Source organism: Myxine glutinosa, chromosome 7, assembly GCF_964187855.1.
Source record: "Myxine glutinosa chromosome 7, kmMyxGlut1.1, whole genome shotgun sequence".
Classification (NCBI taxonomy): domain Eukaryota; kingdom Metazoa; phylum Chordata; class Myxini; order Myxiniformes; family Myxinidae; genus Myxine; species Myxine glutinosa.
This window is the reverse complement of record NC_136267.1, coordinates 70,757,178-70,782,772: the sequence shown is the minus strand read 5'-3', so window position 1 is coordinate 70,782,772 and position 25,595 is coordinate 70,757,178. Positions and strand designations below refer to the sequence as shown.

The 25,595-nt window shown below is 42.5% G+C and overlaps 1 protein-coding gene across 15 annotated transcripts in view; it reads left to right on the top strand.

The window, feature by feature from the left end:
* The window catches only part of LOC137431315 (transcription factor 12), a 263,317-nt gene that overhangs the window by 79,011 nt on the left and 158,711 nt on the right, over positions 1-25,595 (top strand). For 8 of the 15 annotated variants that reach the window (XM_078781853.1, XM_078781847.1, XM_078781851.1 and 5 more), the window contains exons 4-6: positions 16,612-16,673; positions 19,749-19,878; positions 20,105-20,157. In XM_078781853.1, the coding sequence (XP_078637979.1) occupies positions 16,612-16,673; positions 19,749-19,878; positions 20,105-20,157 (245 nt within the window). Of the gene's footprint in view, positions 1-14,634; positions 14,697-16,611; positions 16,674-19,748; positions 19,879-20,104; positions 20,158-25,595 lie in introns of those variants that run through there. The other 7 variants (XM_078781854.1, XM_078781846.1, XM_078781852.1 and 4 more) reach the window with 2 other exon arrangements.

Below are 25,595 nucleotides of genomic sequence, written 5' to 3'. Positions count from 1 at the left end.
GGCAACCCTGCTGTTAAATCGGAGGGAGGTCAGTGGAGGTCATCAACTTGGCCCTCGCACACGACGGTGGCATCGGTGACAGAGGTCACTGCCACCGAGGCTAATTCCATTCATCCTCTGTATCAGGATTATTCAGGGACAGCCTTAGTGGGTGGCCCTGATTCGGTGCTGAAGTTTGAGGCCCAATACCTTCGGGATACTGGGGCGACACTGTGTGTTCTCCGGGCGGGGGTAGTTCCGGCCTCTCAGATGCGTTATACCGGCGAGTATATCATCCTTCGGGGCATTAACCAGGTTCCTGGCCGGTATCCCCTTGCCCTCCTCGAGGTCCGGAGTGGCATTTTTACGGGTCCAATGACCTGTGCGGTGGTACCCTACTACCCGGTACCCGGGGTCTCCTTGCTGATTGGCAATGATGCCATGGCCAGGGAGGAGTCATTGACTCTGACCTGTGGGGTGGTCACTAGATCCCAGAGTAAACAGGCGGAGAGAGTGGCGGAGTCAGACATATCTTCACTCTGGCCCGAGGAGCCTAGCGCCTCGACTCCAGTTCCCGACGGTGACGTTGCGTCAGTTGAAGTCCACCCGAGCCTCCCGTCAAGCCAACCTCAGGTGCCGTGCTCCTCAGGGACCGCTCCCGCCTGTAACACGGGGACCCCAGCTACGTGTTCGCCGGTCGGCGAATCCAGGGAGGAGGATCAGTCCTCCGAGGCGGGACGAACAGGCTACTATGTGAATGGTGCAGGTGTGCTGATGCATAAGTATTCCCCAAAGAACATGTCCTCCACCCAGACGTGGAAGGTTCGACACCGAGTTGTCGTACCGGGGAGGCATCGTCAGTCAGTCATGCAATTGGCCCATGACAATATTTCCTCGGGTCATGTCGGAGCTGCCAAGACCTTAGCCAAGGTCAAGAATCAGTTCATATGGCCCGCCATGTCGCGAGACATCAAGCGCTATTGCGCTAGCTGTCCCATTTGTCAACGACTCGGAAAAGGAGTGAAGGTTTTCAAGGCACCCCTAAGGCCCCTCCCCGTGATCAGTCAGCCTTTCCAGTTTGTTGCCGCTGATTTTGTCGGACCTTTGCCCAAAACCAGTTCCGGGAAACGCTATTTGCTCCTCGGTCCGTTTTCCCTCCTGTAAACGCTTTCCCCAACTTGAGTTTGGCCCCCTTGTCTCTCTATTGTGCTTTGTGTGAAGTGTAACTCTTGTGGGGTAGATATTAATGTGGTGTATTGTGTTTAATACTGTGTTGTGGATAAACCTTGTTCATTGTATAAGCCTGTTAACGATTACCGCTATCATATTGCCATGTGATTTGCACCTACTACAAATACTGGTTTCAAAACGCCGTCTATCCGACGGGTTTTTTACTTAGGTGGGGAGGACTGTGAGAAACCACCTTGTTCTCACCAAATTAGTGCCCCGCCCACCACGTCACGTGACCTCCTTTGAGCCTCACGCGATTGGGTGGCGATTCGGCACGCGATTGGTGGAGGGTGAGAGAGCGGGCCGCCATCTTGTGCGACGGACGTGGCTCGAAGGCGTCGAGTGGAAAATAGAAAAACGGGGATTTTTTAAGCCTCACGACAGCCGAGTTGTGCTGATCGTTTATAGTTCTGTATTTTAAGAGTGAGTAACTCCGGAAGAGAACGAGTGATTCCCGGATATCGTAGATTGGAACTGTGAGTCATATTGCCTGTGTCGTGTTTGGAGCTTCCGGTGCCGACAGTTCCTGCAGGCGTTGTGCTGTGTATTCCACTCTGTTACCATCCATTGTTTCTGAGATCGAGCCAATAAATCATCGTGCCTACCCCTAGAGGCCGGTTAAAACACAGTTGTGTTTATTGAGTTCTCTTTGTCCACCCCGTGGACTACTTGAAGCCCGGACATTAACGTCAGTATTCCGGGCTGGAAGCATTTACCAGCCGGGATCGCGACAAAATATATATATATATATATATACACATATATATGTATATATTCCCCTTGTGAAAATCTACATTTTTAGCTGTGACGAGCAGCTCTATGAGAGGACCGCGTTGTTGTTCTTGTTGTTGGGGTGCCTTTTTGAATAGCGCATGCGCATACACTCGGACGTACGTTGGTATGAGGTAAGAACATCGCAGACTAAAATCGCGATTTGTTTGAAGAAACCAGAATAAATTTAACAACAAAGACAACATGAATGTTTTCATGTCAATCTCGTTTCACAGAACTTGACACAAATTCGGTGTAATTATTGAACAGCGCATGCGCATACACTCGGACGTGCGTTGGTATGAGGTAAGAACATTGCGGACTAAAATCGCGATTTGTTTGAAGAAACCAGAATAAATTTAGCAACAAAGACAACATGAATGTTTTCACATCAATCTCCTTTCACAGAACTTGACACAAATTAGGTGTAATTATTGAATAGCGCATGTGCATACACTCGGACTTCCCCTACCGATCAAGCCCGTTTCAAATTATCCCTCTGCCACCCAGAATTAACATTAATAAATAACATTAATGAATTAACATTAACAGAAATAACATTCACGTCCATACATTATATGTAATCAGTTGATGAAGCATGTTGCGTCGCAAAACAAAGGACAAGACCAGAACTGAAAGACAAAAAGACGCTAGTGCATGCGTATAATTTAATGACTGGTCGAATTTGGTAGCGCATATTGCAACGGATATCCTCATGAATCTACACGTCGTAGCTGGTGACCAAACTGTGGTCATTTTTCTCTTGTTTTTTAAAAACCTATAATATATGTTCTGATTTGCCCAACACATATGCATAGATTAGTCTTGAAAGCTCTGGACCAGACAGCCAACTTGTAATAATAATGTATGTTCTTTTACAAGGAACTTCTAAACAGGGGGAGACTATTACGTCCATCAAGCTCGTGCAACATTTGCTAACCTATGGTTGGTTGTTCGTGTGCTATCCCTTTTAAATTCTGGGCATAAAGCAAGGAAGCAACACCTACCATTTTAATGGGTTTGGTATGAATCGGAGCAGATATTCTAACCATTAGATGCCCCCTAATCTTGTAAAAAGCACATAATGAATGCCCTTTCCATAGGATGATGTACTTTTTATGCCTTCACTGACAAAGTCGCTGGGTTGTCTGTCCGTTATGTTGCATTATGTTTTCGGGTTGTCTGTCTGTCCGTGCGTCCCTGATAGGTTTCCGTTACCATGATAACTTGAGAATGGCAGAAGGGGTTTAAATCAAACTTGATGTAAAGATGAACTCATTAGATTTTGGGATCAAGGGTCAGAGGTCATGTTTGGTACAAATCCTGTTACCACGATAACTTGTGAACCAGAGATGGGATTTTGACCAAAGTTGGTACGAGTATGTATTATAAGTTTAAAGATGAACTGATTTAATGTTGTGCTCAAGAGGTCAAAAGGTCAAGGGTCAGAGTATATAATAGGTTTCTGCTGCCGTGATAACTTATGAACGGCTGAATGGAACCAAGTCAAACTTGGTACAAGTATGTATAATGATATAAAGATAAACACATTATGGGGTCAAGAGGTCAAAGGTCAGAAGTCCCGTTAGGTAAAAATTCTGTTACTGCGCTAACTTGTGAACCAGTGATGGGAATTTAACCAAACTTGGTACAAGTACGGTACATATTATGATGCAAACACAAACTCATTAGATTTTAGTGTCAAAGGTCATGTCAGGTAAAAATGTGATAATTTGAGAACAGCTGAAGGGATTTAAATCAAACTTGGTACATGTACGTTTAATGAGGTATACATGAACTGAATAAATTTTGGGGTCAAAGGTCAGAGGTCATGCCAAGTAAAAAATTATGTTGTCATGCCAACTTGTGAACAAGTGATGGGATTTTGAACAAACTTGGTGTAAGTATATATGATGCAAAGATAAAGTGACTGGATTATGGCATCAACAGATCAAAGATCAGAGGTCATGTCAGGTAAAATGTGATAACTTGAGAACAGATGAAGAGATTTAAATAAAACTTGGTACAAGTATGTATAATGATGTAAACATTCACCGATTCTTTTTTTGGGGTTAAGAGGTCAAAGTTCATGTTTGGTAAAAATCCTGTTACCATGATAACTTGTGAACCATTGAATGGATTTTGGCCAAACCTAGTGTAAGTATATAATATGATGCAAAAATGAACTGAATATATTTTGGAATCAAAGGTGAGGAGTGAGGTGATTTTGGTGAGGTCAGAGGTAATGTCAGGTAAAAATGTGATACTTGAGAACAGCTGAATGGATTTAAATCAAACTTGGTACAAGTATGTATAATGATGTAATAATGTGGGTGGAGGCATATCGGTCGAAGTCGTGACGTCGAAGAGTGTTCTAGTTTCCCAATGTTTCTCTTTCTTTGCTTTCTTTCTATCAATCATAGTTTTATTAAACTTTTAAGGGTTCAGAGGTTAAACACTCAGGAATGGCTCGGCAAAAGGTGATTTTTAAAGCTGGCATTCAATCAGCCCCTGTAGGGGTCAAAGGTCAAAATCGGTGAAAATTGGCAAAAAAACAACCATTTCCTTGTCTCGCCTCCGTTTTTGTTTATTTAATACCAATCCAGAGAAGAACTGGAAAAATAGGGGCAATCCCCCTGGCGCTCACCTGGTATAATAAACAGTATACTGCAGTGAGTAAAGGTATTTTAAACCAATTTCAGTAGTTGCTAGAAGGCAGGGCAGCATATAGAATCATACTAACAGAATTATAAGACTTTAAACAAACAAAAACATTACCTATTTCGGGGGCAACCCCCCCTCCTCACCCCCCACCCCATTATTACCACAATTTTTCCAATGCCTTGAACAAGCATTGTTACATCATAGATGATGATGGTTGTGGTGAAGTTTCATCGAAATTGTGGGTGTAGTTTCAGAGAATAAAGCAAATATTTATTTTGGGGGGGGGGGGGGGGTCAAACCTGGACCCACTTTGACCCCCGGTAAACCCCCTTAAACCCCGACTTTTTTAATGCCGTGCACAAACTTTAGTCACAACACAACAAATATCATTTGTGCCAAGTTTGGTCGCAATCCCATCAGCGGTGTCGGAGAAGAAGTTTCAAGTGGAACATGTCTTTCAATCATGACAAATCTCACACTCTTACTATGTCTCTCCGAAAAGACCGACTGGACAACCCTCCTATCCACTTTCTGAATAATCCTCTCCAAGAAGTTCTGTCACTCAAGCTTTTGGGTCTCACTATCTGCCATAATCTTTCCTGGGAAAACCACATTTCAAATCTGGCCTCCAAAGCCAGTCGCCGACTGGGCATCCTCCGTCGTGCGAAGTCCTTCCTTGGCACACCTGAGCTCCTCACCACATACAAGGCTTTCATCCACAGCTCAATGGAATACTGCTCTCCCCTCTGGGCTGGCGCTCCTGCCTCACACCTAGCTCGTCTTCACGCTGTTGAAACCAAAGCGTTCAGAATCATTGGAATCTCCCGCGATGAAGCTAATTCCAAGGGCCTTTCACTCACTCACCGCAGGCAGGTTGGTGGTCTTTCCGTCTTCTACCGACTCCTCTCTTGCCTTGCCCCCCCCAGCTCTCTCTGGGCTCTGTCCCCCAAATATTCATACAGGTCGCACAAGATCTGCCTGCAACCCTCTTATGGTTAAACTGCCAAAATCAAGACTTTCTGCTCACTTTCACTCCTTCATTCCTCTTTTCTCCCACCTCTGGAACAAACTCCCTCACTCTCTTCAATCCCACTCCACCCTCCAGGTCTTTAAAACAGCTGTTCACCACCATCTCTTATCTTCCCCCATCCAAAACCTTGATCTTTTCTACCCCCGCTAATTTCGGTCCCCTTGTGTTTTATACCTCCCCCCCCCCCCCCCGCCTCCCCTTCCCACGCCTCCTGCCCCCAAGCCCTCTCCCTCCCACACTTCTCCCTGCTCTCAAATGTTGTGGTTGTGTGCTTCCCCTTCTCTCTCCATCTTGTCTTCCGCTCCCTCTTTTTGTATATTTTGTTTGTCTGGTTGATTTGTTTGTGAAATAAATGTTATCTCTTTCACGAGCCTCGATTCAGTATACCAAAAAAAAGAAGAAAAAAAAGTGTTGACGGACGGACTGACGGACTGACGGACTGACTGACGGACGGACTGACGGATGACGCTCCATCGCCTAAACTCCCCTGAACTTCGTTCCAGGTGAGCTAAAAATTATACCTTGGATTAAACAAGACGGCACTTGGCAGAGGGCATACCTCCACCAGGCTAACAATTTACATTTTGTATCCAACTGATAGGCCGGTCGAGAACCGAAATCGAATTGACCTGTTCTTGTCACCTAACCAACCTGTCCACCTAGTTTCGTCAAAGAGGTGGACAATGCCCTGGTGTTTCTTTTTCGATTTTACAGGGGTCAGAGTGGATGGAGGGTGACATATTGCATTCGCTTGCAAACGTCTGCAATCCCAGTTCGTAAACACACCTCGTTTGCGCTGACCTCCACGTTCATTGTGGATCTTGCGCGCAAAATCACTTTCTAGGACGGGCACATCTGTCGGCAGATAACAAACACATCGACAAACCTAGCATCATCAAGTTGTGTGCTCAAATTGGGAATCCCATGCAGGCCAACCCAGATGGTGTATAATTATGAAGGTTTCAAGCACTTGAAACAATTGACAGCGTCGCTCATTGTGCCACGTCCGAGCCAAACGTTGCCGGGGTTTCGTAAGACTTTTAAATAAATAACGATTTTGGTTAAGGCTTGTGAAAGAGCTGAAAAAGTGGGACAAAGATGATTGAAGGCTTGTATACAGATTAAGAGATTGCAGAATGCTCCAAAAGGGCAGATCAACCAACGGCTTTGCAAGGGTGTTATAATTCCTGTTCAAAGTAATTGTATCATTACCACTCGTCTCCTATGTTTTTAAACACGTTTGACCTGGCAGCCTTCTTTGTAAGGCAATGACATTGTGACAAAACACAGGGGTCAACATGTGAGATCCAATGCCAGGGTCACGGACAACGCTTGACTTCTTGATAAACAGATACAATGTATTTCTTGAGGTTACATTGGATTGGTTTATAGGATTAGTAACACTTCCTATTTCCTGTGACAAAAATAAAACTCTCGCATCAAAGGGCATTGCTTCTTGGTGTGGAAATGCACTGGCCGGCCAAATATAATAGCATCGGGCTGTAGAAAACAGGAACCAGGTGTTTGGGCAGACAGGCAGGTTCTGAGGCTGCTCTATCCACTTGGCTTCCTTGCATGGCTCTGTGCTCGGGCAGCACTTAATTTGCCAGTTTCATCTGTCGTCAGCATATCTGACCGGATGTGAATCTCTTTTGTAAAGTGCCAAATGTGAAGGTGAGTTAGTTAATGACCTTTTTAAAGAGCTCAGTGGATAGCCTACCTTTAAAAGAAAGTGGGACATCGGTTATGACTTATGAGATATGCACGAACATTTATTGTAAAATATAAATTTGCCTTTTTTTTTTTTTCTTCTTTTTTGTATACAAGATCGAGGCTCGTGAAAGAGCTAACATTAATCACACATAAAGACAAACCGACACAAACCGACACCTAAAACACAAAATAAGGGGAGCAGTAGACAAGATGGGGAGAGAGGGGGAAGGACACAAACACAACATTTGAGAGCAGGGACATCGAGAGATCTGTGGGAGGGAGAGGGCTTGAGGGGAGGTGGGAGATGTATAAAACATGTGGACACTGCAAGGACTTCCAGAAAAGAAGTTGGAATTTCGAAAAAGTGTATCTGGGGTGAATTAGCGGGGGTAGAAAAGATCAAGGTTTTGGATGGTGGAAGATAACAGATGGTGGTGGACAGCTGTTTTAAAGACCTGGAGGGAGGAGTGGGATTGAAGGGAGTGGGGGAGTTTGTTCCAGAGGCGGGAGAAAAGAGGAATAAAAGAGTGAAGGTGAGCAGAGAGCCTAGATTTTGGCAGTTTAGCCATAAGAGGGTTGCAGGCAGATCTTGTGCGACCTGTAGGAATATTTGGGGGACAGAGCCCAGAGAGAGCTGGAGGAGCAAGGCCGGAGAGGAGTCGGTAGAAGACAGAAAGACCACCAACCTGCCTGCGGTGTGTGAGTGAAAGGCCCTTGGAGATAGCTTCATCGCGGGAGATTCCAATGATTCTGAAAAATCATTCATTCATTTTCATTCATTTTCTTCTGGATATTATTATTACGGTAGGTATGCAGCCTCCCGTGTCTGCTGGTTGCATCAATCATTTCTGGGAGTGCTGCTGATACTGTGCCCCTGTTTCCAGTAAGCAGGTACTCGTTTTGCCCACATCGGAAGGGTGACAGGCTGCATCAACCCACCTGGTGTTATGTAAATTCAGGAAAGAGACTCAAACTCAAGACCCTAAGATCTTAAGCCAGCCACCTTAACCGTTTACCAACACCAACCTTCTTGTGGATATAACTGCTCATGACTCCTTCCTCCATAATGCTGCTCATATCATAACATTCCTCCTTTTATCCCCAAACCATTCTTCCTTTTTTCCCACAACCAATGTATTACACCTATAAAAGGAAAAAATCTGTCTTTCTCTGTTTGTATGTGTTCTATGCACGTCCACATATTTTAAGTTACAAACTCCAACATCCGGGTACAAATACAACTTTGTGTGGGGGTGTAATAACATAGGCTATGTGGCCATGGTCTCACGTGGGTTTTTTGGAGGGCAGGGGGCATATTCTCTAGCGTGTAACCTGGTGACGGTGGCAGAGGGTATTACAATTCTCTTTTTTACCTGGGCAACGCTGAGGTTAAAGCACTGTTTGCATGGGTAAATTTATTTTGGCAAACAGGACGAGTAATTGGTCCATCAGCGAAGCGAAGGTTAGACTTCGCTGGTATGTTCATGAAAGTAAGTTGTATTTTGTCGAACAGGATGGTGCAGAAGAGGTCTTGCACTTACCTATGAGCTGTCGAGTCTGGGGTCGATTCCCGACCTGACTAAACTCTCGGATTGGTACACCTGGGATGTTGCATCAATGAGTACATTCTTCCGCAGATGGATATTAAGCGGGTGTATGTAAAATATCCAATGGTGTCTTTCACGACGAATAGATGAGTTTTCAGCCACACCCTGAACAAATTGCAAATTCCTGCCACCTTCAGTCGAACGACAGCCCAGGCCATATGGTTTAAAGACGGCCAAAAGATGTTCCCCAGCTGACTCCTCAGGAAGAAGGGAATAATTGCACCCTTTGGGTTGGTAATAGAAGTAGAAGTAGTAGTTGAACAAGTCGGGTTTTACTCAGTGAGTTTCTTTGATGAAGTAGTTTGCACGGTGTTGACCCAGCCACATTTTTGAGCCCAATTTGGTGAACATTTATTATGCTTTGGAATTAAATCTCAGGTGTGTGTGTGTGTGTGTGTGTGTGTGTGTGTGTGTGTGTGTGTGTGTGTGTGTGTGTGTGTGTGTGCGCGGGCGCGCACGTGTGCACGCGTGCACGCGTGTGGTTTTTGAAATGTTTGTTTTTCCATTGTAAAATAGGCTTGCCATTTTCGATGTGGGCTGGCGAGGAAGTTTGGGTTAGCCTCCACGCAATCGCCTTTTCTGGTTCATGGGAAACCCGCCCTCGACGAACCCATGTGGATTGTCTGAATTCCCGTACCTCCAGCGAGGTGCACTTGTTTGTTGTTGTTTTTTCAATGCCTTGGTTTGGAGCAGACAGAAATGTTATTACCTTCACCATTGAAGGTGGGCAAAGGTTATGTTTTCACCATTGTCTGTTTGTCTTTGAACAGAATATCCCAAAAAGTTGCGGATGGATTCAGACATAATTTGGTGGAGACGTTGTGCATGGGACAAGGATTAAATGATTAGATTTTGGTGAAGATCTGGATCAGCATCCCGCTACTGGATTATTTTGTGTGATTGCTCACCTTTTGTCGATGATATCTTTTGGAGAAGTTCAGGACGAGTTGTGATGAAACTTAATGGATGATTTGCGCATGTGACAAGAACAAGCAATTTGATTTTGGTTCAGGTTTGGATGCAGATCCGGCCTATCAGTGGAATACCAAATGTGAACTGTTCAGGTTGGTGGATGTATACCCTCCACCTTGTGCCATTCTAATTATCCACATGCTTTTTGAAAAAAATGGCGGTATATTGTAACGGGCTCCGTATGTCTGTCTGTCTGTATTTCCATCATGCTATTTTAGTCAGGTTCACTATGTTTTTTCGTTCACAATTTTGGTAGATTAGCAAAACTATACATTTTTGGAATATTCAGAGCATGAGGAATCCAAAAATTAATGTTTACATTTGCGTAGACACCTTTGCGAAAATGACACTCAGGACAGTGATGAAGATCTGTAAAAGCATATTCCTGAACGGTATAGACCTCGTAGATCCTGTGTATAGGACTTATAGTTCAATCTGATACTAACAAGGCTGCTTTCTTGCTTTATAAACCCATACCTATAACTTCAAAGGACTTGCAATATCATGTATTATGTAATACAGTTATATCACAAATATAAAGACAATGGTTTTCAATTACCTTTGTTTGTTGCTTTTCTATAATCCTGAGCACTATTTTGAGGCCTTTATTGGATTCCTTGACCCAGAAAACATAGGATTAGCATATTTAATTAAGTCTCTAGGTTGACTAGAAGCCGAGATCGCGCAAAATATGTATTTTATGGCGGCCATTTTCAAAATCCAAAATGGCGGCCATGCAGGTGTCTGTGCAAATGCCAACATTGATTTTCAGATTCTCCATGCTCTGATGATTCCAAAAATGTACAGGTTTGCTAATCCCAAAATTTTGAAAGAAATTATATTTGTTAACATAGTGAACCTGACTATCTTCATCACTGTCCTGAGTGTCATTTTCGCAAAGGTGTCTACGCAAATGTAAACATTAATTTTTGGATTCCTCATGCTCTGAATATTCCAAAAATGTACAGGTTTGCTAATCCCAAAATTTTGAACGAAATTATATTTGTTAACATGGTGAACCTGACTATTTCCTCATAAACGGTGTGCAGAAATTCACCAAACTTGCTGGTTATGATCAGCACATGGCAAGAAGGTGCAAGAGCAGTATCACTTTTTCTCTGCCTCTCTGGGGCAGGGCCAAAAGGTCAAATACCCAAAAATGCAAATATGGGTATATTGTTGATCATTTTTAATGAAATTGTATGTGTAATCAACATTGGGGACACACAAAATGGAAAAGATTTTTTATTTGACCCCCTTTTCATGCCCCAGGCGATGGGAGATTTTGGGATACAGGTGTCAAGACGGGAAAAAAATGTTACTCAAAATTTGATATTGGGTCGTTCCTGGTGGAATTTCTCGCCATCTTTGAACTTCTGCTTTGGGTGGGAAGTGTGGAGATTTGCGATGGCGCATCATCGTCTTCGCTCTAGTTCCAAATGTCTTCCTGCCTCTTTTCTATCATCCTCCCTTCTCTTTTCTTCCCCTTTCTTCTCGCATTCACCTACTCTTCTTCTTTCTGTCCTTTTCTTGTCACACTTCACTGCACTTTTTTTTTTCTTCAAAAAAACATTTTCTTGATTTACGCTGTCTTCCACTCCCTTCCCTTTTTTTCATTCATTTCGGTTCATTGAAATCGATAAACACTGGACAAGGCAGTTCGAAGACTGAAATTTGTCAAGTTTACAATAATAAAAGTATTTCATAAAACTTACAAATGTATATAAAAATTTAAAAATCATATAAAATTACATTAATATACATATTATGTATCAAAATAAGTATATGGAATAAACAAAAATACATAATCAAGCAACAATAAAAAAATAACAAATTCTACCAACAAAATAACCGAAAATAGCAGAAAACTTAAGAAGATCAACAAACAGATATTATGCATGCAATTGATTTTATGCACCTCCATAACAGAATTAAGCATTTCATGCAACTGTCCTCGAATATTGTTGAAATAGACCCTCAACCATTTCTGAGCCATGTTTGTGAATCATTAAAGAGAAGGCTCATGACATGAAAATAATTATGATTGCATTTGTTTATATTGTATACTCTGTAAACGGTTTACATTCATGAAATTTATTATCGTTGAGCAACACAACATCGCTGAAAAACAGCAGTTTACTGTAGCATGTCCATGATTGCACACGAGGACAGCCTTTTTCAATGTACAGTGCATATAATGTTATTGTATATGTTTGGTTGCATATCGGTATCCAACAAGACAAAGTGAATAACACACACACACGCACGCACGCACACACACACACGCACGCACACGCACACACGCACGCACACGCACACGCACGCACACACACTCACACGCACTCACACGCACTCACACGCACTCACACACACACACACACACACACGTTACACCGAGTTTGGCTTCCATGCCCCTAACGCTGCCTCTGGATATAAAAAGAAGACCGCGAGCTTGCAATATGCACCCATCACACCGTTAGCCGCATGCTAGTCATGCAAATTCACTCTGTTAAATTAACTGTTCTTAACATCAAATTTTGACCCAATATTTATGAATGTTCATCAAATCAAAATATTCATGTTTTTCAGTGACGTGTGTTTTAGTACTGTTTTCGAGATTTCATGACCACAATTATCTCGTCAATAACTGAAAGTTTCTTGGAGCTAACAATAGTTTTGGAAAACGCAATAAATGTGTTGATGTGTGAAGAGATTTTTCTTCAGCAAACATTAAAATTGTCCGAGTATTATTTTGTTGTTAGTTCGTAGGTCGATGAATGAACAGCTGACAGGAGTGTTCTGTGATTACGAGTGGCAAGGTTGCTGGTATGAACATGAACAGCACTGAAATTTGATCTGAAGGTGTTAGTCAGGTTCACTATGTCAATAAATTATATTTCGTTCAAAATCATGGTAGATTAGCAAACCTATACATTTTTGGAAAGGTTATAGCATAAGGAAACTAAAAATCAATGTTTACATTTGGAAAGATACCTGTATGGCGGCCATTTTGGATTTTCAAAATGGCCACTGTAAAATACATATTTTGTTCTATTTCTGCCTCTAATTACCCTAAAAACTTTTAAAAATATACTAAACCTATATTTTCAGGGACAAGGAATCCAATGAAAGTATCAAATTAGTGCTATGGGGAATGGTAAGACACGAATCAAAGGTTTTGAATTGCAAAATACTGTCTTTATATTCACGATAAGTTGCATAATCAAATACATGTTATCATTTTGTACAGGCAGTTAATAACATCAAAATGTGTCACAATAATTCATATCACCAAACATACACAGGCAGTCAGCAAAATCATATATACACATGCAGTCAGTATAACTTCACATCTACACAGGCAGTCAATGACAAAATATACACAGGCAGTCAATGGTATCAAACATACACGATTACAGAATATGCCATTTAGAGTTCGTCATCACTGTCCTGTGTGTCGTATCCGACAATATAGTCCGCATCGTTTTCACAGTCCGTTCCACACAAGCAAAGGTCGGTCAAATTGATTGGCAAATCGAATTGGTCGATCGAATCGAATTCGATGAATCGAATCGAATCGAATCGATCGAATTGGTCGAATGGTCGATCGAAGCGATTGGTCGAATTGGTTGAATTGGTCGAATGGAATTGGTCGATTGGTCGAATTGGTCGAATCGAATTGGTCGGAATTGGCAAATGTAAACATTGATTTTCAGATTTTCCATGTAATAACGTTTCCAAAAATGTATAGGTTTGCTAATCTACCATGATTTTGAACGAAAAAACATAGTGAACCTGACTATGTCATGAGAAATAGTCATTTAAACGTGGATACTGATTTTTTAAATAAAGTTTGATTCACCAGCAAATAATATACGGTCGGGCCATCAAGAAATCTGCTTAGGTGGCCCAGCGGACCACAAAACATTGTTGAGAAAGCAAAGAAAGCAAAACATTGGGAAACTAGAACAACACTCTTTGACGTCACGACGTCGACTGATATGCCTCCGCCCACATTATTACATCATTCTAATACTTGTACCAAGTTTGATTTAAATCCATTCAGCTGTTCTCAAGGTATCACATTTTTACCTTACATGACCTCTGATCTTTGACCTCTTGACCCCAAAATTTAATGAGTGCATGTTTACATCATTATACATACCTTTACCAAGTTTTAATTTAAATCCCTTCAGCTGTTCACAAGTTATCACATTTTTACCTGACATGACATCTGACCTTTGACTTCTTGACCCCAAAATCTAATCACTAAATCTTTACAATATTATACATACCTGTACCAAGTTTGAATTAGATCACTTCAGCCGTTCTCCAGTTATAGACTTGTAACAGACTTTGACCTCTTGGCCCCAAATTCTAATCAGTTAATCTTTACATCATTATACATAACTGTACCAAATTTGGTCAGAACCCCATCACTGGTTCGCAAGTTATTGTGGTAACAGGTTTTTTTTTTTACCTAACATGACCTCTGACCTATGTTTGGCCTTTGACCTCATGACCCCAAAATCTAATCAGTTCATCTTTATCTCATCATACATACCTGCACCAGGTTTGACTTAGATCCCTTCAACCAGCTGTTCTCAAGTTATCGCGGTAACGAAAACCCATCATGGACAGAGGGACGGACAGCCGAGCGGACAACCTGAAAACGACTTCGTTTTCAACTTCGTCGGCGGAGGCATAAAAAGCGTGACAGACAGAGAGAGGTCGGAATAATTCCTTGAATATAATGAATGATTTAATGCCCATCTGAATCATCAGCTGGGAACTTCCAACAATCGAGGTTTTGATCCTTCAATCCCAGAACCTCTTATAACTGTGGGTCCACAACACGAGTTGTATCCGTAGGCCATCCAATCAGAGGTGCCTGTGTGCGCACAATAGAAGCAGAAATAGGGTTGTCGATTTACCATTAATATGAAAGGCAGTTTATTGGGAGATGCTTCACCAAAACAAACCACTGATTCCAGAGAGATCTAAACAATTCCTTCATCTTCACGACTGCCTATTTTGATGATGATGATGATGATGATGATGATCATCATCATCATCATCATCATCATCATCATCATGGAGAGGGACTGAAAATGGTCCATGTAGTCAGGTTCACTATGTCAACAAATATAATTTCGTTCAAAATTTTGGGATTAGCAAACCTGTACATTTTTGGAATCTTCAGAGCATGGAGAATCTGAAAATCAATGTTGGCATTTGCACAGACACCTGCATGGCCGCCATTTTGGATTTTGAAAATGGCCGCCATAAAATACATATTTTGCGCTATCTCGGCTTCTAGTCAACCTAGAGACTTAATTAAATATGCTAATCCTATGTTTTCTGGGTCAAGGAATCCAATAAAGGCCTCAAAATAGTGCTCAGGATTATAGAAAAGCAACAAACAAAGGTAATTGAAAACCATTGTCTTTATATTTGTGATATAACTGTATTACATAATACATGACATTGCAAGTCCTTTGAAGTTATAGGTTGTTATAGGAAGTTATAGGTAGTCAGATTGAACTATAAGTCCTATACGCAGGATCTACGAGGTCTATACCGTTCATGAATATGCTTTTACAGATCTTCATCACTGTCCTGAGTGTCATTTTCGCAAAGGTGTCTACGCAAATGCCAACATTAATTTTTGGATGCTCATGCTCTGAATATTCCAAAAATGTATAGTTTCGCTAATCTACCAAAATTTTGAACGAAAAAACAGAGTGAACCTGACTAATAATAAAAATTCGGTAGCCACACAATTCAATCTGGTAGCCACACAAGAGATTTTTAAAACCCTTATCAACAATAGTTCTAACTTGCCAAACGTTCCATTCTAAGTTGCTCTGTAGTGAGAGTATACATAAGAGCTACCATCGCGTGAATGTTCAGAGCTCATGTCGAGCTGTGGCCTATTCACAGCTCTGACCTTCAATGCAATGGTATCATTGCTGGTACTATGTATGAATCACATCCAGTGTGATAAAGTTCCAAATGAAGCTTGTATCTAGAACTGTTTGCATTGCTAAGCTTTTCTAGGGACGTATTGTTCTCTGACAACACGGTAAAGGAGTTGTGGATATAGACAACCAGTGAGACTTCATGAGACGCACACAGACTAGAGACCACACACACACACACACACACACACACACACACACACACACACACACACACACACACAAACACACACACACACACACACACACACACACACGACACCACGTGCAAGTGGAACGTGTTCTTCAATCTGTTTGGTGGCAAATAGACCTAGTTGACAAAGCAAGAAAAACAACACATTTTCCTCATTGCATTTGCACAATGGAGAGGTTTGTGTTTACTTGGTGCTCCGTTCTACGTTTTGATCTTCAAGACGTTGCGGCATGCAGATGCCTTTATTTAATTCCCCCCCCTTAATTTCTCTTGGATGGAGGGTGACTTTCTTATTAGCGTGCCTGAATGTTGGTGTGTGTCAAAGGCTGCGTCATTGCCTTGTGTGTAACATGTAATAAACTGCTGCCTGCTGTGTACAAGCCAGCCAAAATAAACTTGAATTAATGAGCATGACATTTGTCTTCCTTCCCACCCTGGTCTCTTTTTCTTTTTCCTTTCTTTTTCCACCAGGTAAAGAAAAAGGGCCATACCCCATGTATGGTACTGAAAGTGCTTCCGGAAGCTGTCTGCAGGTATGTGCAAATGAAGAAATAACAGCCGAGATGTTTTGGTCTCGTTTCTTTGACACTGCCCGCACATTTCCATAGCCATCAATCTGTCCATGATTTCAGTCTGGGTGGTTACACTGTGTTTGGCTATGCCTCAAACACTGCATTCTGGACGTGAAATTTGAAGGGTTTTTAAACGGCATTCTTTGGCTCTGATTACAGTGGTTTTTGTTGCAATATTATTGTCTCGCGTCGGTGTGCGCAAGCGTGCATGCACACACACACACACACATGCACACACACACACACACACACACACACACACACACACACACACACACACGAGAAGTTGCATTATCTCAAAAAGTTGTGGCTGAATTCGGACAAAATGTTGTGGACAGGTTGGGTGTGTGCCAAGGATGAATTGATTAGATTTTGGTTAATATCCAGATCCAGATCAGGATTAAAGTGATTCTTCACCATTGAGTGATAGAGCCAAAAACGATACATAACTATGTTATTTCAAAATATGTGGATGGATTATGACAAAACTAGGTGAATGAGTTGGTTAGGGGACAAGAACAAGTTGATTCGTTTTTGGATCGGGTCCAAATCCAGATCCGGCCTGTCAGTGGGGTCCAAAACGTATCAGCCTGGCTTTAGCGAGTCTATCAGCCTGGCTCTCTCAGCCTCTATCAAGTGCTGTTCTGGCCTATTTTTCTTTTGTCACATGTGTTTGTAAAAGCAGCATTGTTTTTACTTGCCAGTTATTTGTTGATATTGTTTACTTTTTTAGGTTGAGCCTCGTTCGGACCTCTGCGTTGCACTTTCCCGTTGTTTTTCTGTCAAGGGTCAACTGAAGCAAAAGTGGCAATTTTTTTTTTTTTTTTTTTTTTTTGTATACAAGATCGAGGCTCGTGAAAGAGCGAACATTAATCACACAGAAAGACAAACCGACACATAAAACATATAACATAGGGAGCGGTAGACAAGATGTGGAGAGAGGGGGAAGGACACAAACACAACATTTGAGAGCAGGGACCGAGAGACATGGAGACATCGAGAGATCTGAGAGAGGGCGAGGGCTTTGGGGGGGGGGGGGGGCGTGGGAAGGGGGCAGTGGGAGAGGTATAAAACATATGGACACTGCCAGGACTTCCAGGAAAGAAGTTGGAATTTCAAACAAGGTGGATCTGGGGTGAATTAGCGGGGGTAGAAAAGATCAAGGTTTTGGATGGGGGAAGATAAGAGATGGTGGTGAACAGCTGTTTTAAAGACCTGGAGGGAGGAGTGGGATTGAAGGGAGTGAGGTAGTTTGTTCCAGAGGCGGGAGAAAAGAGGAATGAAAGAGTGAAGGTGAGCGGAGAGCCGAGATTTCGGCAGTTTAACCATCAGAGGGTTGCTGGCAGATCTTGTGCGACCTGTAGGAATATTTGGGGGACAGAGCACAGAGAGAGCTGGGGGTGCAAGGCCGGAGAGGAGTCGGTAGAAGACAGAAAGACCACCTACCTGCCTGCGGTGAGTGAGTGAAAGGCCCTCAGAGATAGCTTCATCGCGGGAGATTCCAATAATTCTGAAAGCTTTGGTTTCAACAGCGTGAAGCCGAGCTAGGTGTGAGGCAGGAGCACCGGCCCATAGGGGAGAACAGTATTCCATTGAGCTGCGGATGAAAGCCTTGTATGTGGTGAGGAGCTCAGGTGTGCCGAGGAAGGACTTCGCACGACGGAGGATGCCCAGTCGGCGACTGGCTTTGGAGGCCAGCTTGGAAATGTGGTTTTCCCAAGAAAGATCATGGCAGATAGTGAGACCCAAAATCTTGAGCGACAGAACTTCTTGGAGAGGATTGTTGAGAAAGTAGATGGGAGGGTTGTCCAGTCGTTGTCCAGTCGAATATCATTGTGTTCCTTTGTTATATAACATGGGGTTTGAAAGCGTCATCTTGGTTAGTTTGTTTTGCTTGAACAATGGCCTATTTTGGGGTGCAGAGAAAAACAACTTTTGAATGAAGCGAATCACCCAGTCATACTTTTGTCTAACGCTGCGATGTTCCGAACGTTATTTGAATCATTGTCACATTTGATGCATTCTTTGCATCAATGACATTTATCTTGCTCATCCCATGGCTCTTTGCTCGGCAGAGGAGCCTCATTGGATACATTCTACAGAGAACATTGGGCTGGATTGTGAGAACCATTAATGAACTAAGTTTTGTACGTTACGTGGAAAGTATGTTTTACTTTTTGAATGCAAGATAACAGTTGTCATGAAAGAAACAAAATATCAATTTTGACGTTCTTTTTTGGATACCATCACACATCCATTCTAACCATTGCTGGTCGTATATATACATCCCACTTCCTCCCCCAACGCCTTGACTCGCCGTGAGCAATGCACAAAGAGACTGGGGTATTCAACTGCCAGGATATCCCACTATTGTTTGCCGACCGGAGAGCAATGACGTGGGGAAGTGCTGGGGAAGTGTTGGGGGGGAATAAGAGCACTATGCTTATGTCCATTGCTGTTATTATTTTTCCCTGGAATTCCCCCACTGCAGACGCAGTTCCTAGACGAAAATATTTGGTCGGAGAATTGTTATTTGCGCTTTTACGCTTGCACGCACTGCGCTGTAACCTTTGTCAGTTTTGCTGTGTTCATGGAAGTCTGCTGTACTAAAGAAGTAGGACGTGTGACATTAAAAACAAAAGTTATATTCTGACCATCATTGTGTGTCGCTTCTTTGACAAAAATATAGTCGTGCAAAATAAGCACATGGTGTTAGTGTTTACATGGCAGGTTTTACTCGATCACAAGTTGTGGTGAGGCATGGGGTCACATTCCTAATGGCAGCAGAGGCAAGACTTTGCTTGGCCTGTTTGAGAGACATAAGCAAGTGGAAGTGGGAGTTGTAATTCTTTGTGGCAGAGTGAAGACTGTATTTATTTTATTAATATTGAACATTTTTTTTACAACTGCCGAGTATTGATGAGAAACAGATTGTACGTTGGCGTCGCGTGCACACGCCACGCAAACACCCACCCACCCACTCTCTTACTGTGCCAGCCATCCTGAAGCCCCGCCAATTCTAGACTGCCTTTCCAGGAGGGCTTGCTTCCTACCGAGCTGAATATGGCTGATGCAAACACCAGAAGTCCTACAGTGGAACACTCTCTTCCTTTTTACACCTATTCTGCAGGATCGCGGCGCCTCAGAGACCCATCAACCGATGTCGGTACGGTGGCTCCCCGTTTGCATCAACCCGTGTGCTTTTGCCTTTCTTCCGCCATGCGTTCCTCCTCCCTCACCCCACCTCACCCTCCCCCCAACCCCTCTTGCCCTTTCGGCTGTGTTACCAGTCATGCCGTCCAGGTGTGCGTGTGCTGTGGGCTGCTGTCTCAATTTTTATGGTGGCCTTTGGTGAAGGTCTGTGCTTAAAAAAGCTTTTGCTCTTCCCACAGCAGAACCATTGAGAAAAAAGTCAAGGAAAATTCCTCCTGGGTTGTCCTCACCGGTAAGTTTTGGAGGCAGTGATGCGTGAATAATAACAAAAACTGCTTATTACTGTAAGTGATAAAATGTTGGGATTATGAAGGGGATTTGTGAAATCTGTCTGCCCTCTTGTGGGGACTTTGGTTTTCCCTTTCTTTTCTTTCTTTTCTTTCTTTTTTTCACTGTTGCAAAATGTCTCCTACTAATTTATAGGATGTTATTAACTCGCAATTCCACTTGTAATCCCGTTTGTGGAATGTTTCTGTTCCATACTAATTTTGTTGTGTGGTTGTAGCTGTGATGGTCTTATTTTTTTTTTGAAGTTTGAACCATCTTGTGGGCTGGCTCTTCACCACACTTGATTGTTGGGAAAGAATGTATCTGTCATGCCTCTGATTCTTGGGGTTTAACAAAAGTGTTTGCCAAGGGAGGGAAGGGGCTTGGAAACTGGACATTCTGGTTTGTATGAATCCTGACCGCTGCTCTCAATTGTCACCATGTGGAGTGATGTAGTATTTGAGAGAGCTATTTACATCGATTGCTTGACCAAATCTCTTTATGTCAACCTCAAAATCATCTAATACATGAACAGGATCTGCCATGCCAAGTGTTTACTCTGATTACAATCGTTGATGAACCGGATTTTCACTGTCTGGAGATTGATGCTTCAACGATGGATGTCCCGTCTGCAAGCATTAGTTGGTAGATGTTAAAGATCCCACGGTGTCCTTTGCAAAGAGTAGGTGAGCTATCGCCAGCACCCTGGCCAAATTCCAAATTCCTGCCCTAACCTCGTGAAGGTATTACATCAGTTTGCACAGGCGCACAGCCACACCCTCAGCCAATGATGCCACTCGCATCGTTATGCTGCATATGAAAGAAGAAAATGTTTAAACAACGGACTTGCACACCTCCTTTGGGGTTGTTGTCTTCGGCTAATCCATGATAAGATTTATCATTTTAAAGATTTAAATCTTGTTGGCAAAAGGAAATCTGTATATGAACAATGTTGATGAAATACTGAACTGTGATAAAGTTGTCCACTGTCTTGTAATATCTGTCATCTCATGCAAGCCACTTGTAGTTTTGTGAGGGAAACATACTGTAATGGTCACGGGTCTGTAAGACTGACATACCCGCCGGATGGGGATTTGACGAGAGGTCTCCGCTTCCGCCAGTTAATTTAGGTGTGAATCAAGCACGCGATCGCGGCCAATCAGCCTGTTGGAATTTGCTAAACAAACCATTGCTAAACCGCTGGATGGAATGAGTTTAAATACTTGAGGTGTGTCAGGAAAGAATTTCGGCATTTAATAAAAATTGTCGTGGGTGTTTGGAAGGGAAGGACGACGCAAATTCTCACTGTTAATGTATACCGTATATAGCGCCGCTCATTGGTGGTGGGAGATGGTACTACAAGGCAGCTGTGGAGACGACTTGCAATTTTATACTGTACACCTGACATAGTGCAAGTGCATACTAAAATACGCAATTTAGTGTCTGTCTGTCTGACTTTTTTTTAACCCGATACATTCAGTTGTTACTTTTCCAATCTCAACCAAACTTGACAGGGGGACTTGGCAGGAGGAGGACAGACATGGTGGAGGTTGTAGCAACTTTATTGGCCCTCCTCCCAAAGGGGTTGTCCGTCTTTGGCGAAATCTGTGTTGAGGTGTATATCCATGTTAAGATAGCTAATCGTGGCGTTTTCCCAAGGCCGCTTCTAATTACTAAAGTAATAATAACATTATTGATAATAGCATAATATTAATAATATTGCGAAACAATATTAATACCAATGTTACGTTATTACAACACAAATACAATATAAAAATCCCCCTCCCCAAGGGTATTTTCCTCCTTGGACAAGTGTCTTGTTGATGTGTGTAACTATCTTATCATGGTGTTTTGTGGGGGCATCCCTACCGGAAGTAAAAATATTGTAAACCACAAACATGTATGATTAACTTTTTAAAGACACTATGGTGTTTAACACTAAACTGAAAGGGAGGAAACCCAACATTCTTGAGGCATTATATGAGCTTGGATCTACTGTAATCCATATACCAGAGAGAGGATAATAACATGACCCCTCCTGTTGCTCCCGTAGGGAGTGGGTGTATTAGTATAGGAAACGTGAGAGATATCAGTGGATGAGAGGTGTCGAGTTCCTACCTTTTCCTGGTAATAACATTATCGAGTGGTGAGAGTGGACAATGATGGTGTGAGTTCGACGAATTTCTTTCCTTTGTTGGCATTCTCACTAAGCATTGTGCTTTGCGCGATGACTGGACAGTCCAATGCGGGACCCACAGCATCTACTACAAACATCACAGGTATAGACTGGTCCTTTGCAGTGATGGACGTTGGCAGGTTTTCCTTTCTTGCCTCCGTTGTCTCTCGATAGCAAGTCTCCCACATTGAAAGTGGTCCAGGCCTTTACGGCAAATGTTACGCCAAGCTGACCTGTTTGTGGCCTGATGTGCCATTCGAGTTGTCACCTCGGACCAAGACTTCAGTGTATGCTTAAGGACGTCCTTTTCGCACTTTCTTTGTCCACTACGTGACTGTTTACGAAATTTAAGTTGTCCATAGAAAAGCACTCTTGGGATCTGGTCCAGACTTATGGTCTTCCATGGGTGTGAGGTGTCCTGATCAGCAAAGCTGGCCTTACATCAGGAAATATTCAATTCCTTGGATATGACAGTGGTCTAGGATTTCGGTGTTTGGTATTATGTCTCATCGGGTAATTCCAAGAATCTTACGAAGGCATCTCATATGGAATTGATCAAGGCGTTTGATATGGCGACGATAGGGTGCCCAAGATTTGCATCCATACAGGAGTGTCGTTAAGACATCGGCATGATAGACACTGATCTTGGTGTCCAGGCGAATGCCACGTTCATGCCAAAGCCGATTTGTCAATCTAAAGGACAAACATGTTTTACGAGTCTTGACGTTACTTCGTCATCAATAAATGCATTTTGAGAGAGGACACCTACAAGGTAGCAGAACTTATCTACAACTTTGAGTGGCATGTCATCAATGGTAATGGATGGGACGGTATACCCACCTTCTGGTCTTGGCTGAAGCATAGCTTTGGTCTTCTTGAGGCTAATTGTAAGGCCATAGCGACGAGCACATTACACAAAGGAGTTGACAATAAATTGCATATCTTCGAGATTATGACTGAATAGTGCGCAGTCATCAGCGAAAAGTAGATCACAGAGCAACATTTCTGTGATTCTGGACTTGGCCTTCAGATGCTGCAAATTAAAGACACTACCGTCAGTGCGAAACTGGATCATCACTCCCCGGGTGCAATCGTCGAATCCATCAGGAAGCACAGAGGAAAACACAATGCTAAATAATAGGGGAGCTAGGACACCGCCTTGCTTTGTGCTCTTGGTAACAGGAAATGACTCAGAAGTGCATTAACTGTCCCTCACACGAGCAAGCATGCCATCGTGGAAGGACCTGATGATTGATCAACTTAGTGGACATAACACACACATGCACACACGGACAAAAGTTTCTGCTTTTATTTAATTGATGCATAACCGAGTATAATTTATCCTGTGACCCTGGAACCAAATAAAAAAAAGATATATTTACTTCCGCCACAAAGGTTGACGGAGGTTATGTTTTCACCCATGGCTGTTTGTCAATGAGCTGGATATCTCAAAATGTTATGGACTGATTCGGACAACATTTGGTGGACAGGTTATGTGGAACAAAAACGAAGTTATAAAATTTTGATGAATATCTGGATCCGGATCTGAGAATTTTTTAAAGTGATTCTTCAACATTGAGTGATGTGGCCATAAATTATATATAGCACAATGTCTTAAAAAGTTGTGGACAGATTCACACAAAATTTTGTGGACAGGTTGGGTGTCTGCCAATAACCAATTGATTCGATTTTGGTGACAATCCGGATACGATAATTTTATAATGTTTTTAAAGTGATTCTTCACCATTGAGCGATAGGGCTAAAAACGATGTGGAGCAAGATGTCTCTGAAAGTTATGGATGGATTCGGACGAAACTTGAGCAGGTTATGTGCGTGACAAGGACGAATTGATTCGATTTTGGTGAAAATCCGGATCAGGATTTTAGAATTTTCAGTGATTCTTCTTCATTGATAGAGGGCCAAAAAAGATTTTGATTGGCCAAAAAAAAAGTGTCACATGGACGAATTGATTCGATTCTGGAGAAGATCCGGATCCAATAATGTTTTAATTTTCTAAGTGATTCTTCACCAGTGAAAGATGGGACCAAAACCATTATATAGCAAGGTATTTCAAAACTTGTGAACAGGTTATGACAAAATTTGGTGGATGAGTTTGGTAGGTGACAAGAACAAGCCGATTAGATTGTGATTCAGTTCCGGATGCAAATCCAGCCTGCAAGTGGGATACAAAATGTAAACTGTTAAAGCTGGTGGAGGTGTGCACTCTACCAAGTGTCATTCTAGTTACCTTCACCAGAGTTTAGGGTTTTGCATTTGGGTCAGTTTGTGCTTCTTTTTGTCTGTTTGTCCATGCAGAATGAGTATGCGTATTAATTACATTTTACCCTTTAGAGCCCTAAGACCCCAAAGATCTTTTGCAACCGTAAGACACATTAAGACCACACATTAAGACCCCTAAATGCTCCCTAGAGCCTTTAGAACCCTAAGACCATTTGAGACCCCTAAAACCACTTCGAGGTTTTAGATCCCCAAGACCCTTGATATGGCTAAGAACCCTCAGACCCTTTGAGACCCCTAAATCCCCATATAACGCTAACACCCTTTAAGATCCCTTGGGCCCTTTAGACCCGCTAGGACCCGTGTGTTCCCCTAACACCCTCCAGAATCCTAAGACCATTTAAAGCCCCTGAGACCCCTTGGACCCCTAAGATCCTATAGACCCTGTTACACCCTTTGGAACCCTTAGACCTCTAAGACCCTTTCGATCCTCTTGAACCCTTTAGAATCCTGAAGACCCTTAGACTCCTTTCTACCCTTTAGACAGACCGTTAGACTTTCACACGTTTCAGACCTTTTACTACCCTGACATTTATACCATTTTAGACGTTTTAAGACCCTTTAGACCTTAAATTACACCCTTTGGACCCCTTCGACTTTTTAAGACCCTTTAGACACTTTGGAGTCTTTAGACCATTTCAATCCTTTTAGACCCATTTCGATCTTTTCAGATATTTCTACCTTTCAACCTTTAGACCATCAGACCATTTGACATTTACAACTTTTCAAACATATGACCGTAACACATTTACAACTAGACCATTTAGACCTTTCATTTGTAATCAACGATCTTTCATTGAGTACACCCTTCCATTTATTTGGGACACAAAACACACCACACAAAACAAATCCTTGTAAGGGTCTGCAATCTCTGATTACTCCTTCTTGTCACCCTCGCCAGAGTAGAGGGTATTGCATTTGAGACTGTC